This window comes from Macrobrachium nipponense, chromosome 46 (genome assembly GCF_015104395.2).
Source record: "Macrobrachium nipponense isolate FS-2020 chromosome 46, ASM1510439v2, whole genome shotgun sequence".
NCBI classification, from domain to species: domain Eukaryota; kingdom Metazoa; phylum Arthropoda; class Malacostraca; order Decapoda; family Palaemonidae; genus Macrobrachium; species Macrobrachium nipponense.
This window is the reverse complement of record NC_061106.1, coordinates 25160654-25179110: the sequence shown is the minus strand read 5'-3', so window position 1 is coordinate 25179110 and position 18457 is coordinate 25160654. Positions and strand designations below refer to the sequence as shown.

Below are 18457 nucleotides of genomic sequence, written 5' to 3'. Positions count from 1 at the left end.
TTATTTTTGTTTTTATTATTATTATTTATTTATTATGGATTTTTATCTATTTATATTGATTTATTTATGCTTTTTATATATTTATTTTTATTTATTTAAATATATTTTTATTTATTTATTTATTTTATTTATTTATTTATTGTTTACTTATTGTATTATTTGTTCATTTATTAATTTTTATTTATTTATTTATTTTATGTATTTATTTATTTTATTTATTTATTTTCATTAATATATTCATTTTTGTATATTCATTTTTATTTATTTATTTATGTATGTATTTTTATTTATTTATTTATTTATTTATTTATTTTTTTTATGTTTACTTTATTTATTTATATATATATGTTATTTCTTAATTTATTTTTGTTTATTAATTAGTTTTTATTTATTTATTTATTTATTTACCTTTTTTATTTATTTAATTTTATTTATTTTTATTTATTTACTTCTATCTATTTACTTACTTTTATTTATTTATATTTATTTATTAATTTTACTTTTTTATTATTTTTATTTTTATTTTTTTTACATTGATATTATTTCATTATTTTTACATTTATTCTTGGAGTATACCATTTTTTAAACATGTTAAATTAAAAGTAATTGCTGCCTCAGCTGCAGTAATTTTATGTAGGTCTATTTTCATAATTATGATTTACTCATTGTTGCTTAAACTGCTGAACAACGCACTAAAGGTTGGCATGTCTAAAATAGGTAATTATGAAAGTCAATTTTAATTTTATTCAAATATGTCAAATGCTGTAGTTAAACATTCGTTGTATAACCCGTAGAGGTTTTCAAGGGTCAATTTTATTCCAAGTCTGGATTCTGACTATTCCTTGGCACTACTTAAACAGGCTAGTAGAGCGCCTATGGAGGTCATTTTCACATGCATGGTCAAGATCAGTGTACATATCTATATATCAGTCTTACAGATATACTATGATATGAAAGTCATTCTCTCTCTCTCTCTCTCTCTCTCTCTCTCTCTCTCTCTCTCTCTCTCTCTCCTGATACTTTTCCATCTTTTCCCTTCTGTTGTGGTGTCACATGGTATTGCGACATCATTGAATGATACTTTCTTCTCAATGTTGTCAATCATCGTCACGTCTGGTCTATTGGCACATATCACCTTTTGTGTAGTGATACCACAGTCCCCGAGGATATTTGCTTGATCGTTTTCTATTACTAAGCTACTCCCCATTTATACTCTGATCGTCATATTTCAGTTGTCAAAGAGGGAAGGCGGTCTTTTTAACTATGTTGACATTTTAACATAGTTAAATTATGGTGTTTGGGGCCACATACATCAGGAAAGGATAAGGAAATTTTAGATTTTCATTGATTTCCAAGAAATATTTCTGTATGTGACGTCATATCTGTAGTATGACGTCATCATCAGTATAGCAAATTTTAATTACAACTAGAATTAATATTAAGCAGAGATTTCTTTGAAGAATTGCAATTGCAGTTAACTTAAGAATGTGTAATGAATAACATTTCAATTAAATTACAATTACTACAAGCCTACCTTCATCGCGCAGCCGTCCAGGTGTAAAGGGGGCGTGGCCTAGGCAGGCAAGAGATGACGACAAGCCGATTTCCTTCGCTCCAGATGCAACCACCTTACTTATGCCCACCTTTTATATTACCAGCGTGCGCTGTAAGAGACTCTTCTGCCATGCCCAGGAGGGGGTTATAAAGAACCACGCCCGCACCAAACATCAGGAGACTGACTTCTTGTACAGATGTTCAGCAAAGTACACAAAGAGGCTTCTGGGATATTGAGTGGGTATGACGCTACCTCTCTCTCTAGATACCTTGGTTCCTGGAGGACTGTAGGATTGGTGTGGAGGTATGTAATGAAGGGCGGTGGCCCAGGGACTGTGAAAAGGTAGGAGGAGGCTTAATATCTTGTCCTAGAAGGACGGTGTAACCACCATAGTACATACCTTAGTGCTGTGAGGTCGGGTGACTCTCGACCAGACAGTAGGCAAGACCATTTTAATATAGTTGAGACAGTCCTTTGTGACGAATTGGTGTCTGTCAACCTGAGCTCCGTAAGGAATCTCATCCTCGCAAATGACGGATATCTGCGCACCAAAGTCATCGAAAGCTCGGACCTGGTGGACAGGATAGCGACTCTGGGAGGTGCAGCAAAAATAGGGCCCTGCGCTGGCGAGCCTACTAGAACTGTCATTGCAATGGCAGTAACCGCAGCTGCTTTCTTGGGGCATCTCGACCAAGAAGCAGTGTGCCCATGCACTTTACAAAAGTCGTAGAAACTCTCGCTGAAATCGTGCTTGGGTCCAACTTCTGTAGTACTTTTGTCATGTGAATCATGGCTACTGCGAAGAGTAATGGGGACAGTGAGTCACCCTGGATGATCCCTCTGCTGATGTTAACCTCTCCTATTCTTATCCCAGAGCTTTTAAATACTGTATTTCAGTTGCCCATTTTTTTTTTCTTTTGAGGAAGCTGATGGTGCTTTCCGCCCCCATATACGTTCAAGGATTCTGCTTATTATTATTATTTTATTGTTTTGATTAATTTTTTTCATTTTTATTTTTATATTCATTATAGTTATTAGCATTGTTTTCATTTTTATTTTATATATATTTTATTGTATTAATTTTTAAATTTTTACTATTTATTATTATATTTTACTTATTATTTCATCATTTTTATTTGGGTTTTATTAAATTTATTTTTATTTTAAATATTCTTATTTCAATTTATGCTTATTATTTTATTAGTTTCATTTATTCTTATTATTTATTAGTTTTATTTGATTTTAATTAGTTTTTATATATTTTATTTCTTAATATTTTAATATTATTTTTAGTATTATTATTTTTTATTTTTATTACATTTTTTACTTTTTATTTTAATTTATCATTTCATTTTGATTATTTTTATTTTTATGATTTTTTCATGAGCTGTATATTTATTTTATTTATATTATGATTTGTTATTATATTTTTATTTTTATAATTCATAGAATTATTTGATAATTTTTTTTATTTTTTATTTTTAGTACTTTTATTTATTTTTTTAATTTTTCTCAATATTATTTTATTTTTAATATTGTTGTTTTTATGGGATTAATTATTAATTAATTTTATAATGATTGTTTTTTATTCTTTTTTATTTTTTTATTCTTTATTTATATAATATATATACGTATATTAATTGATTTATTTTTTATTTGTTTATTTACATTACATTTGATTTTAACTTTATCTGATTTTTATTTATATTATTCTTAGTTTTCTGCATATTATTATTTTATTGATCTAATTACTTTACATTTTTTTTCATTTATATTACTTTTATTTTACTTATTATTTTTATTTTTATTTATATTATTCTTAGTTTTCTGTATAATTATTTATACTGTTCGAATTATTTTTTTATTTTTATATTAATACATCTATTATTATTGTTTTTATTTTTATTTATTTTTTTTTTTATATTTTTATTTTTATTTTTTATTTTTTTTTATTTATTTATTTAGTTATTTATTTCATTTTTATATCCTTTTTATTTATTTGTTTTTTAGGTATTTTTTATTTTATTTTCTTTATTCATGTTTTATTTTATTTATTTATTTTTTATTTTTATATTTTTTATTTTATTTAGTCGATGTTATTTATTTCATTATTTATTTTAATGTTTTTTTCATTTTATTTATTTTTTGTTTTTTTCATGTTTTATCTATTTATTTATTTTTATTTATGTATAATTTATTTTATTTATTTTTTTGTATTTATTTTCATTTATTTTTATTTATTTATCGTTTATTCCTATTTATTTTTTGTTTTTTTATCATTTATTTTTATCTATTTATTTATTTATTACTTATTTTTATTTCTTTGTTTGTTTTTATTCATTTATATTAATTAATTATTTTTTATGTATTCATATATTTTTTTGTTTTTTTATTTATTTATTTTCATTTATCTACTCATTTGTTTATATTTATTTTTATGTACTGATTGATTTATTTTTATTTATCTATTTATGTATATATTTTTATTTATTTATTTATCGTTTATTTTTTTTTATTTATTTATTTTTTATTATTTATTTGTTTAATTTTATTTAATCACATATCTGCTTATTTATTAAGTAATATATTTTGTTTTGTTGTTTTATTTTTTTAGTTATTTTTATTTTTTATTATTCATTCATTTCCTTTTATTTCTTTTTTATTTATTTATTCATTTATTGAATTATTTTAATTTATTTATGTTTGTAATTTTCATTTATTTCCTATATTTTATTAATTTTATGTATTTAATTTCATTTTTTTTATTTATTTATTTTTTAGTTATTTATTTTTATTTATTCATTCATTTCCTTTTATTTCTTTTTTATTTATTTATTCATTATTGAATTATTTTAATTTATTTATGTTTGTAATTTTCATTTATTTCCAGTTATATTTATTTGGGAATTTTTTGTATTTAATTTCATTTTATTTTATTTTACTTATTATTTTTATTTGTCGTTTTTATTTTGATATATTTTTATTTATTTTATTTTATTTATTCATTCATTTATTTTTATTTTATTTTATTTTTTTATTTTTATTTTATTTATCCTTATTTGTTTTATTTATCCTTATTTATTTTTGTTTATTGATTTTGGTTTGTTTATATTTATTTATGTTTGTTTATACATTTATTTTTATCTATTGATTAATTTATTTTGTTTAATTTATATGTTTACTTATTTGTGTTTATTTGTTTATTTATTCATTTTTATTAATTTATTTATTATTATGTATCATTTTATGTATTATGTATTGATATTCTATTTATTTATTTTCATTTATATCATTTATTCCATGTTATATATGTTTTATTTTTATTTGTTTTTTATTTTGTATTATATTTTTTATATTTATTTATTTATTAATTTTTTTATAATTTTTTTTATTAATTTTTTTAATTTTTTTATTTATATATGTTTATTTATTATTTAATTTAATTATTTTATTCATTATTTACTTCTTATTTATTTATGTATTTTTGGTTATTTTGTATTTTATTTATGTATTTATTTATTTTATTTTTATTTATTTATTTCTTAATTTATATATTTTTCTTATTGTTTAGTTATTTTTATTTATTTTTTACTCATTTAGTTTTTATTTACTTTATATGTATATTTATTTTTTTTTATCTATTTATATTTTTTTATTTTTTAATTTATTTTTATTTATTTTTATTTTTTTTTATATTTTTATTTACTTTATTTTATTTTTTATATATTTATTTATTTTTTATTTTTTATTATTTAATATTATTATTAGTATTTTTTAATTTTAAATTACATTGATATTATTTCATTATATATACCTTTATTCATGAAGTAAACCATCTTTTAAACATGATAAATTAAAAGTAATTGCTGCCTCAGCTGCAGTGATTATATGTAGGTCAATTTTAATAATTATGATTTTCTCATTGTTGCTTAAACTGCTGAACAACGCACTGAAGGTTGGCCTGTCTAAAATAGGTAATTATGAAAGTAAATTTTAATTTTATTCAAATTTGTCAGATGTAGTAGTTAAACATTCGATTTATAACCCGTAGAGTTATGCAGGTGTACATTTTTATTCGAAGTCTGGATTCTGACTTTTCCTTGATACTACTTCAACAGGCCAGTAGAGCGCCTATGGAGGCCATTTTCACATGCAGGGTCAAGATTAGTGCATATATTTATATATCAGTCTTTACAGATACACTATGATATAAATGTCATTCTCTCTCTGTCTCTCTCTCTGTCTCTCTCTCTTTGTCTCTCTCTCTCTCTGTCTGTCTGTCTCTCTCTCCTGATACTTCTCAATCTTTTCTCTTTTACTCCGGTGTCTCGTGGTATTGCGACATCAATGAGTGATTTTTTCTTCCTGATTTTATCAATGAACGTCACCTTTGGTCTATTGGCACATATCACCCTTTGTGTTCTGATACCAAAGTCCACGAGGATATTTATTTGATCGTTTTTAGTCACTAAGCTCCTCCCCATTTATATTCTGATCGTTATATTTCAGTTGTGGTCTTTTTAACAATGCTGACATTTTAACATAGCTAAATTATGGTGTCTGGTTCCACATGCATCAGGAAAACATAAGGAAATGTTTAGATTTTTATTGATTTCCAAGACATATTTCTGTATGTGACGTCATATCTGTAGCATGACGTCATCATTCATTTAGCAAATTCTTTTACAACTACAAATAATATTAAGCATCGAATCCTTTGAAGAATTATAATTACAGTTACCTTTAGAATGTGTAATGAATAACATTTCAGTTAAATTACAATTACTACAAGCCTGACTTCATCGTACAGCCGCCCAGTTGTAAAGGGGGCGTTGCCTAGGCAGGCAAGAGATGACGACAAGTCGATTTCCTTCGCTCCAGATGCAACCACCTTACTTATGCCCACCTTTGGTATGACCAGCATGCACCTGTGTAAGAGATTCTCCTGCCACGCCCAGGAGGGGGCTGTAAAGAACCACACCCGCACCAAACATCAGGAGACTTCTTGTACAGATGTTCCGCAAAGTACACATATTGGCTTCGGAGATATTGAGTGGGGATGACGCTACCTCTCTCCCTAGATACTTTGGTTCTTGGAGGACTGTAGGATTGGTCTGGAGGTATTTAAGGTATTTTAAAATATTTGAGGCTGTCCTTTATGACGAATTGGTGCCTGTCAACCGGAGCTCCGTAAGGAACCTCATCGCCGCGAATGATGGATAGCTGTGCACCAGTGTTATCGAAAGCTCGGACCTGGTGGACAGGATAGCGACCTCTGAGAGTTGCAGCAAATATAGGGCCCTGCGCTGGAGGGCCTGTTAGAACTGAAGGAGTGTCCGTCCCTGTCATTGCAATGGCAGTAACCGCAGCTGCTTTCTTGAGGTATCTCGACTAGGAAGCGGTGTGCCCATGCACTTTGCACAAGTCGTAGAAACTCTCGCTGAAGTCGTGCTTGGGTCCATCTTATGCAGTACTTTTGCCTTGTGAATCGTGGCTACTACGAAGAGTAGTGGGGACAGTGAGTCACCCTGGAAGATCCCTCTCCTGGTGTTAACCTCTCCTAGTCTTATCCCAGAGTTTTTAAATACTATATTCCATTTGCCCATTTTATTTTTGAGGAAGCTGATGTTGCTTTTCTCTTCCATATATGTTCAAGGATTCTGCTTATCATTATTACTTTATTGTTCTAATCATTATTTTTTCAATTTAATTTTTATATTTATTATAGTTATTAGAATTGTTGTTTTCTCTTTTATTATATATGTTTTACTATTTTTAAATTTTTAATTTTTACTATTATTATTTTTATTTTACTTATTATTATTTTATCATTTTTATTTGTTTTTTATTAAATTTATTTTTATGTAAATGCCATAACTGCAATTTATTATTATTATTTTATTAGTTTTATGTATATTTGTATTTTATATATTTTATTTAATATTTTTTATATAATTATTATTGTTATTATTTTTGTTATTTTATTAATTTTTTATTTCATTTTTAATATGATCCTTTCATTTTCATTATTTTTATGATTTTTTACATTTGGTTTATATATATTTTGTTTAGATTATAATTTGTTATTATATTTTTATTTTTATTAATAATTTATAGACTTATTTCATTAATTTCATTTTTTATTTTCATTTTTAGGACTTTTATTTGTTTTTATTTTTCTCAATATTATTATTTTATTTTCATATTATTATTACTACTTTTTATATGGATATTATATCTATTTTTATATTGTTTTTATTTTATTTTCATAATATATGGTAGGTATTTCATTAATTTTATTTTCTTTTGTTTATTTATATTAGTTTTAATTTTATTTTTATTTATATTTTTCTTAGTTTTCTCAATATTGTTATTTTATTCTAATTATTTTTATTGTTTTATTTATATTACTTTTAATTTCACTTTTATTTTATTTTTATTTATATTATTCATAGTTTTCTGTATATTATTATTTAATTGTTGTAATTATTTTTTATTTTTACTTTTAATATAGTTATTAGTATTGTTTTAATTTTTATTATATTTATTTATTTATTTTTTTATTAATTAATTATTTAATAATTAATTTTTATTTTTATATACTTTTTATTTAATTATTTATTTTTATATTTTCGTTTATTTATTTTCTTTATTTCATATATTTTTATTCATGTATTTATTTATTTATTTATATATTTTCACTAATTATTTATTTATTCGTTTTATTTTTATTGTTATGTTTTTATTCATTTTCATTAATTTTTATTGATTTATTTTTATTTATTCTTATTTATTTTTATTTATTGATTTTCATTTATTTATATTTATTTATTTATGTATGATTGATTATTTATGTATGATTGACAGTATAGCGCCCTCTGGGAGGTGCAGCAAATATAGAGCCCGGCGCTGGAGGGCCTACTAGAACTGAAGGATTGTCCATCCCTGTCATTGCAATGGCAGTAACCGCAGATGCTTTCTTGGGTTATCTCGCCTAGTAAGCAGTGTGCCCAATCACTTTGCACAAGGCGTAGAAACTCTCGCTGAAGACGTGCTGGGGTCCATCTTCTGTAGTACTTTTGTCATGTGAATCATGGCTACTACGAAGAGTAGTGGGGACAGTGAGTCACCCTGGAAGATCCCTCTCCTGGTGTTAACATCACCTAGTCTTATCCCAGAGCTTTTGAATACTGTATTCCAGTTGCCCATTTTATTTTTGAGGAAGTTGATGGTGCTTTCCTTTGCCCTATATATGTTGAAGTATTCTGTTTATTATTATTATTTTATTGTTCTAATTATTAATTTTTTCATTTTTATTTTTATATCTATTATAGTTATTAGCATTGTTTTTATTTTCATTTTTATTATATATATTTTATTATTTTTAATTTTTTTTATTCTTATTTATTTTCAACTTATTATTTTTTCATTTTTATTTGGTTTTTCATTTTTGTTTATGTATTCACTTATAATATTCAAATTATTTTTTCATTTATTAATTTATTTTTTTTATTTTTATTTTTTATTTATCTTTTATTTATTTATTATATTATTTTTATTTATTCATATATTTTTAGTTATTTATTTTATTTATAATAGTTTTTAATATATTTATTATTTTTAGTTTTATTTATATATTCTTTTTCATGTATATATTTTTATTTATTTTTAGTTATTTGTGTGTTATATACATTTTATTTAATTTAGATTTTATTTATTTTTGCTTATATTATTATTTTTTATTTATTTATTTACTTTTATTTATTAATAATTTTTTAATTTATATAGATAATTTTAAATTTTTTTATTTTATATATCTATTTTCATTTACTTATTTTTATTTATTATTTGTATATTTTCATTTATTGATGTTTTTTTATTCTTATTTATTTTCTACTTATTATTTTTTATTTTTCTTTAGTTTTGTGGTTTCTATTAAATATTTTTATTTTTTTAATATTTTATTGCAATTTAGGTTATTTTATTTTTATGTTATTTCTTATTTTAAATATTTTTATTGCAAATTTATTATTATTATTTTAAGTTTTATTTTTCTATTTTTATTATTTTATATATTTTTCATTCTTATTATTATGTTATTTTTTTAATTTTTTTTATTTTCAGTTATTATTTTCGTTATTTTTATTATTTTTATATACATACATACATTACAATATATATTATATATATATAATCATAATATATATATATATATTATATATATACTATATATACATATTATATATATATATAATATATATATATATCATTTATTATATTTTTCATGTTTTTTATGTAATTTTTTTCTTATTTTCAATATTTATTTATTTTTTGATTATGTATTATCTTATTATTTATTTATTTTTCAATTATTCATTTTTATTAATTTATTTTTTTAATTTTATTTATTTATTTATTTTTTTATTTATTTTAATAATTTTATATTATTCATATATTTTTAGTTTATTTATTTTTATTTATTTAATTAGTGTTTTAATTTAATTTATTTTATTATTTAGTTTTGTATTTATATATCATTTTTTCATGATTAAATAATTTTTATTTTTATTTATTTTTAGTTATATTGTGTGTATTTAATTTTATTTTAATTTAGATTTCATTTATTTTTGAATTTTATTTTATTTATTATTTTTTATTTATTTATTTACTTTTCATTTATTATCAATTTTTTTTAATTTATTTTAGTATTTTTATTTTTTTTTAATTTTAATATCTTATTTTTTATATACATATTTTATTTTATTTATTGTAATTTATTCATTTATTTTTATTTATTTTTATAATTATTTTTTCATTCATTTTTATGAATTAATCAATTCTATTTATTTTATGTTTTATATTTTCATTTGATTTTGTATTATCAATTTTAATTATTCCTATTTATTTTCATTATTATTTTTATTTATTTGTTATTTTGTTTATTTTATTTATATTTTATAGTATAGTAATATATATATATATTATATATATATATATATATATATATATATATATATATATATATATATATATATATATGAATGGTATTTTCGCTTCTAGAAAGTCTTACCTTTAATAGGGATAGTAGGCTAGCAGAAACTTCAGCATTTTTTTTTCTTCCTCTCTCTCCTGAAAGTGTCATTATGCTTAGTAGCTTTGATCTTTGCTGTTAATCTCGTGTTTTAATACTTACCGTTTTGTTTTCATATAGAATTCGAAGATCATTGATGTGCTGATAATTAATTTATCTGTATAATTTTTTTAACGTATAATTTACTACTGTGCCCCATTTTAGTCTGATTCCTAATGTAAAGAATTTTCATTGTTCCCTGTTTTTAGCCCTGAAGGTGGTTTGTATTCCAAAACGTAGGTGATGGATATAAATAAAGTTGTAACTTAAAATGCTGAAGTTTCCGCTGGCCATGGTGTTCATATATATAGATATATATATATATATATATATATATATATATATATATATATATAGTTATATAGATATATATATATATATATTATATATATATATAATAATATATATAGTTATTATATATATATATATATTATATATATATATAATAAATAATATATTATATATTTAATATGTATAACGTATATATATATATAACAATATATATATATATATATATATAGATATATATATATATATCTATATATATAGATAGATATACAGGGCATATATATATATATATATATAGATATATATATATATATATATATAGATGCATATAGTATATATATATAGATATATATATATATATATATTATATATTTATATAGATTATATATATATACATATATATATATATATATATATATATATATAGTATATATATATATATAAATATATATATATATATATATATATATATATATATACATATATATATATATACTATATATATATATATATATATATATATATATATATATATATGCGTGTGTGTGTGTGTGTGTGTATATATATTTATATTATCCTTCTATAAACTAGCTTTTACAACGGAGAATGTAATATTCGACAAATGAACGGGGAATATGAATTATAAGGTAAAATACAGGCAGAATCACAGATCAGTTCCTGAAAACAGAAACTGAGAATACATGATAAGACATTCTGTAACATTTCCTAGAATTCTTTCATCAACTTTACAACAAAGGGGAGAAATTTTACTTCCTGGCAGCTCATCGTTGCAAAGGGTTTCATATGTTTGAGACAACGCCATCTAAATAACTTCGGCAGCCAGTACTTTCAGTATAAGTTTCTCAAAGGAAAGTTATTCGTATCAGAATAGTCTGCGCATTCTCGAGAGAGAGAGAGAGAGAGAGAAGCGAGAGAGGAGATGAGAGGAGAGAGAGGAGAGAGAGAGAGAGAGAGAGAGAGAGAGACCCTTCGTGATTTCAGAATATGACTTAACAATATTGCATTTAGAATCATGCTTGAGTCACTCTGAAATAAGAAATATTAATAGCCCTAAATTTTGCCTGGGCTATTTTGTGATATGAGACATCATTACGTTCTTATTTGCCGAGTGGTAAATCCTCTTTGCTCCAGTTAACGTCTAGATATTTACCTAATTTCCTTCTGCTAACGAATCCTAAAACAGGTTTGCTTATGTAAATATCGTGCTCAGGTCAGTTACAGTTTTGCCTATACGGTCATGTCAAAGTATATCGTAAAAGGGAAAACACTCATGAAAAAAGAAATCGGTAGGAAAATTTTTTGTTTACAGATTTTATCATACTCCAGTGTCTTGTGAAGAAATTTAATTATTAAAAGTTATTTTTCTCTCTCCTTGACACTTTTTGGGTAATTTAGAAAGAACAGAGGCTAATGATGAAATAATAATTAATACATTTGACATTTGCCAGAAAAATTTAAAGTAGTATTTTTGCTGACGTTTGGGATTTGCCTGTTCTTATCTGTAAGTGATTCTTTATTGTCTGTTCATGATTTTGGCTACCAGAAGTGACAGAGGCCTTTCGTTACAATACGGAACCATTGTCCCTTTATTCTCCCTTTGGTTTTCACTTAGAATATTGATAACAAGCAGTGTTTAGTGGTACATAGTGCCAGGAAGATAATTCCTCATTGGACGAGTGGATTGTGTGCTCGCCTACCGATTAGGTAGCCCGAGTTCGCTCTGAGCTCTGTCAACGAGGAATTAGTGGAATTTATTTCTGGTGATTAGAAATTCATTTCTCGAATGGTTCGGATCCAACAATTAGCTGTAGGTCCTGTCGCTAAGTAACCAGTTGGTTCCTAGCCACGTAAAAATATATAATCCTTCGGACTAACCGTACGAGAGCTGTTAATCAGCTCAGTGGCCTGGTTAAACTAAGCTATAATTAGCTTCTCGGCTCTTTCCATACATGTAAATCAAAACTCATCGACTGCAAAGATGAAAGTATTATTATTTTTATTTATTTAATTATTTTTTTTGTCGTGCCATCTCTCTTTCAGTTCACTTTCTTCGATTAACATTAGCGTTCGAGGACAGCAAAATTCCGAGATGGTTAAAGAATCGATTCGCCCCCCCATTCACACCCTTCCACTAGTTGTTCTTAGTCAGGTCCCTTCAAAGGCCACACTTCTCTTATGCCAATCCTTCTTCTTGAAAGTTTGTTTGAATTAGTCAGCTTTGGTTCCTGATGCTTGGAAGAGATGAAATCCCACATCAGTATTGTGCACCTTGGCGTTGCTTTCTTGGATGTCATCGTGCTACGAAAATATTCATTCATTTATTCATTCATTCATTCATTCAGTGGCTTCGAGATTTCTATCCAGATGAGCATTTGCACAACTCCCCTCGTCTTTGAATGACCGTTAATAAATAATTAATTCGTCAGTAAGTTTTCAGCGGGTCTAAAAAAATAGAACAAAATATAGATGAATCAAGAATTTCTTAAAATAATAAAAAATCGTTTGGAGACGAATCTTTAATTATTGATTTCAAGTGGAGAAAAATCAATGCGACCCAGCCATTTTGTTGAAGAATCACTAATCCATCTGAAGTGTTTATATACGAACTGGTTCCAACATTTTAGTGAAGTCTGCAGCTTCCTATAAGAGGGGAAGAACTGTACGCAGACAGTATGATCGTATTCACTGGAAAAATACCACGTCAGTAATAACTTTCTTTTAGATTTTGATAGTGTACGGTGAAAATTTAATTTTCCACTTTTCTCTTCCCTGATATCACCTTTCACTTACTGGTTATTATTTGTCAGTTTTTTTAAGACCAGTTTTACGACCTTTTACAATGTCGTGTAAAAACAAGTTTTAAGAAAATCGAACTGACATTAAAAAAAAGAAAATTAAGACGAACAATAATTCAAGTTTTATCGCCGCTCATATGAAGTATATAAAGTCTTGATAATTCTTGGAAGAAACATTAAATGTTTTTCTCCACCTAACTTCATATGATGTTACGTTGAGGAGTCGTTTTGAGTTTCTTTTAAGAAATAATTTTATAACAGGGATTTAATGCTAATTAATTTGATGCAATTACAAAAGAACCATGAATAATGGCCATAAGCAACTCTGCCAGAAAAATTATACTTGCAAAACATTTTCTAAATTGCGTGGTAAATAGATATTTATAACGCTCAGTCAAATTCAAATGTACGAAGAAATATAAAAGTTAGAAGGGATATTTCGTTAATGGGAAATCAGCATTTACGTTTCTCTGACTTTGTTGAGGAAAGTAAAGAATAAAAAAAGTAGACAAATCCTATACAATAAACCGAAATAAAGAACTAATTTCAGTTGTGAGAAAGGGAACTGGAGAAAGTTAGATTAGAAAATACCAAATAAAATAAATTAGTTCTTTACGTAACTAAGCAAGGTAGGGAAGAGATTTCATTACGTAACTGGTAAAAAAAATATTAACGAAAAAGTCCAACAGAACTCTATTAAAGCCCAGGATAATATAAGTCCAAGTGATCAACTAAAGTGGGGATTACTCACGTCATTATAAACTACCACAGCATTAACATTTTATTACAAAATTACCCGGCATAAGACTCCCAGAGAGAGAGAGAAAGAAAAAGAATAAGAAAAACTATTATACCTAATTTCTGTATGCTGAACTTTTCATGGAATCAAATCTAGTCGTGGCGAGTTTCTTAAGTTTTTCTCTTCTTAGTGTCTTTTCTTTTAATCAACCTTTTTGGAGCCACTTTTTGTTTCGCCAGAATGATATATTTGTATAATTTTTTTTTGTTATCTAACGACTTCCAGAATAAAGAACTTTATAATGGTAGTAAGATGGCATTTTTTCATGCTTTAAAAACTGAAAAACGCGCTGAAAGAGATGTGTGGGTATCGTGTACATACGAGTATTCAATGACTGAGTTCTGTTGCCGTCAGTATAATAAAGTTCACGTTCAAATGAAAGGCCCCATAAAAACATTTGTTGAATAACAGCGTAAGCGTTTAGTGCGTAAAACTTGTATTTATTGTTATAGCTTCTTTTTTGGCAAATAATGTAATGGGGAGTGAACGCAATCATTTACGGCTGTCTGCCTACAAAGGCACTTGAAACAATAAAACGAAAATCCTATGGTATTAAAACTAAATGGAACATATTCGCTTTAAATGAATGTTGAAAATATTCCTATTTTTAAATTGGTTACAAAAGGTTTATTATCCAAACAATTTCATGGTAATAGAACAAGATTAATTGGTCTGCGATGTCTGATCCCATCATTCAGTTTTCTGTAGCCCAATGAGAGCCTCAGCTACAGATGAGTGTAACAGATACGAAGAGATTACTCGCTAGGTCTACAGAGACATTTGTGTGAATTCCGTATTGCTTTTCAACGGTAGTTTGTAATGGCGAAATAATGCTCGTACATATTCATTACAGACTCCCTCATCCTATCATAAACCGAAGCCTAATTTAGGCTGCTGGCAAGGACATTGAGAACCTTTTCGAATTTTCCCCTTTTCAAACAATGCGGCCATGACTTGACTAACTTGTTTTTGAAATGATTATAAATTCCTTACTATTTTTAATCCCGCATGTAGTTTCGAGTCAACGTCACCATCGTGGCCTTGGATAATGTACTGGACTTGTTTTTACTGTACTATTTTAACTTCTAATTTCGTTTTGAATTTTATTTCACTATAGTTTTTATCGTTGAGTCTTGGAATTGTTTCTTACCAGGTCTGTATTCTCTTAGATGCCATGACGCCAGTTGCGATGTTCGCTAAGGTAAATTCACATCAACAGCGCATTTGATGTTTAGGTCAGTCCCTTACGACGCTCCTGATTGGCTGTTGATAAGCCAGTCACAGGGCCGGAAACTCTCAGTCTCTCTCGGGAGTTTACATAGTCAGGATGTATGTTCCACCTCTCATGAAAGACGTATCCCTCAGGAGAGGTGGAACATAGAACCTACCCATGTGAAATCTCGAGAGAGACTGAGAGTTTCCAGCCCTGTGATTAGCTTATCAACAGCCAATCAGGAGCGTCGTAAGGGACTGGCCTAGACATCAAATGCGCGGTTGATGTGAATTTACTATACCTTCCCGTTACATGTACTCCTGTAGGTAAGAGGGTGGAGGAGGAATTTAGAGATAGAGTTACTGAAGACGAGTACTAAGCGGTCATCATTCCGTTTAGTTGCTGTGCTGTGTAAGCCTGTTCGTTAATCACTCGCGTGGAAATGTTAGAGTATGAGAAAGAAATTTTTTTTTGCTTATATTTTTAGGCATTTATTGAAAATTCATAAAAAAATTTACGTCAAAACACTATGCATAATAAATTGCAGGTAGGCTTACATTCTATTATAAGATATAATCTTATTCACTTCAACTTCATTCAGTCAGCGACCATTATTTTAAAAAAATTCTGACCGTTTTAAATTACCTAGCGACACCTCTTTCAAATCATCCACATTCCACTGGATAATCTCGTCTGAACACGAGGGGGCGTGTGTGGGAGGGTGGTGGTAGTCTGGATGTGTGTTCGAATATTGTTATTCTCTCGTTGTTCACATTCAATTTACATATTCATTTTCAAATACAAGGAAACCTACCTTAACTGCTGATGAAATTGAAAATTTCCTCTAAGCATAACCTTTAAATATACATAATAACAGAAATATAAAGTATAATTTAACAAACCTGCTTGAATATTCAAGTGCCATCGTTTCCAATGAAAAACTTTAGTTGCAATTTCCTCCGTGCAAAGGTTTAAGAAGGATAATCTAAGTGTTTGAAGAAGAGCAAAATGTTTTAGAAATATTTATACAGTCATACTTAACTCTTTGAATCATTCTTCGTTGGTAAAGGATTAAAGTTGAGAAATAAGGGGGGGGGGGGGGGGGGTGTTGAGCAGCCGGCACTCACTGGATAATTGTAAGTCTAGTTAGTCTTCAAATAGCATTTCTTTAATGTTTCTACAAGGAAAATACGGTCGACTGACAGAGGCTTATATTTTCATTCTTTGCTGTAGAAGAATATTCTATTCCATCTCTCGTCTCTTTTCATTTGTGATATAGATTATCCTGTCCTTTTTTTTACAAGTGTACTTTTTCACACTATTCATAGGATCTCCTGTTATTTAGTAGACTGGATAAACATTTTACATTACCTATATGCGTATTTTCTTCTTGTTTACTTCTCGAGACATCTACATTCAATCACTCATCATTCCTCATCATATTTCTAAGTTCTCAGCTCCCTCCTACTTTACTAGTAAAATGAACTACTTTCTCAAGAGGTTTTGTCAGATAATCCAAACTTCCTTGTGACTGTATAAGATTTCCTAAGCCTGGTTTTGTCTAAAGCTAGCAAAGGCTCTGGCTAGTATAAGTAGCCCTTCAGTGGAGGAGTCTCCTGCAGAACCGTATGTCTTACGTTGGAAGTATCACAAAAACCAGAAGCGTGCCATTTCTGTAGTCTTGGGGAGCATTCCAGCTACTTAATCAGTCGCGTCATAATTCTATAGCAGTTTAAGCCTTGTGAGAGGTATTTCTCCCCCTTGAGGCTAAAGGCAACTTCTTGCTTTTGTGTTGCTATTTTAAGCTTCATTTTCATTTAAGTCTACTTATTCTCTGCTTAAGCCATAATCGGGGTCACTTATTTTGATACGCCTCCTCCAGCGTATACTGAACCATTCGCTGCTTCGTATTAATCTGAATAAAAATAGTCTTTAAAGAATAAAATGTGTAAAATAGCTGCTTTTAGAATTGCGATGACGTGGACTGTAGAGAAGCATTACTAATTCTTCCTGTATTTTTCTGCTCTCAAGAAACAAAAGACACTCTCAAAGCTGTATGTTATCATCAGCAAGACAAAAAGAAAAAAATGAAGTTCGGTCTTACTCAAGTTATAAAAGAAACGTAATCCGCCTTCGTCTGGATGATCTAAAATACAAATGAAAATGGTTGTAATACGAGACCAGTAATAATACCTTCTGGAGATCATTACCGGCTGTCACTGAGGCATTTTTGGTATTGTCTGAAAATAAATAAAACGAAACAAATAATGCGTCTCCGTGAAGGCTGTTCGTTACGTCTTGATAAGAGTTGACATAAACGATTGATTGATGAATTTGTTCTTGATGGCATCGTAACATAAACGAATCTCTCTAGTTTTAGGTGATTGGTATATGACAGTTGAGTTCTCAAAAAATGAATAAATAGATAAATGAAAAAATAAAAAATTATTTATATATATATATATAGATATATACTAATATATATATATATATATATATATATATATATATATATTCTATATATAGATATATATATATATAATATATATAATTAATATATATATATATATATATATATATTATATATATATATATATATATATAGATATATATATATATATATATATATATATATATATATATATATTATATATAT

At 26.4% G+C, this 18457-nt stretch overlaps 1 protein-coding gene across 1 annotated transcript in view; it reads right to left on the bottom strand.

The window, feature by feature from the left end:
• The window catches only part of LOC135214675 (collagen alpha-2(I) chain-like), a 178060-nt gene extending 176520 nt beyond the window's left edge, over positions 1 to 1540 (bottom strand). Inside the window, exon 1 of the mRNA XM_064249011.1 lies at positions 1535 to 1540. Coding sequence (XP_064105081.1) covers positions 1535 to 1540 — 6 coding nt within the window. The remainder of the gene's footprint in view (positions 1 to 1534) is intronic.
• Between the last annotated feature and the right edge of the window lie 16917 nt (positions 1541 to 18457).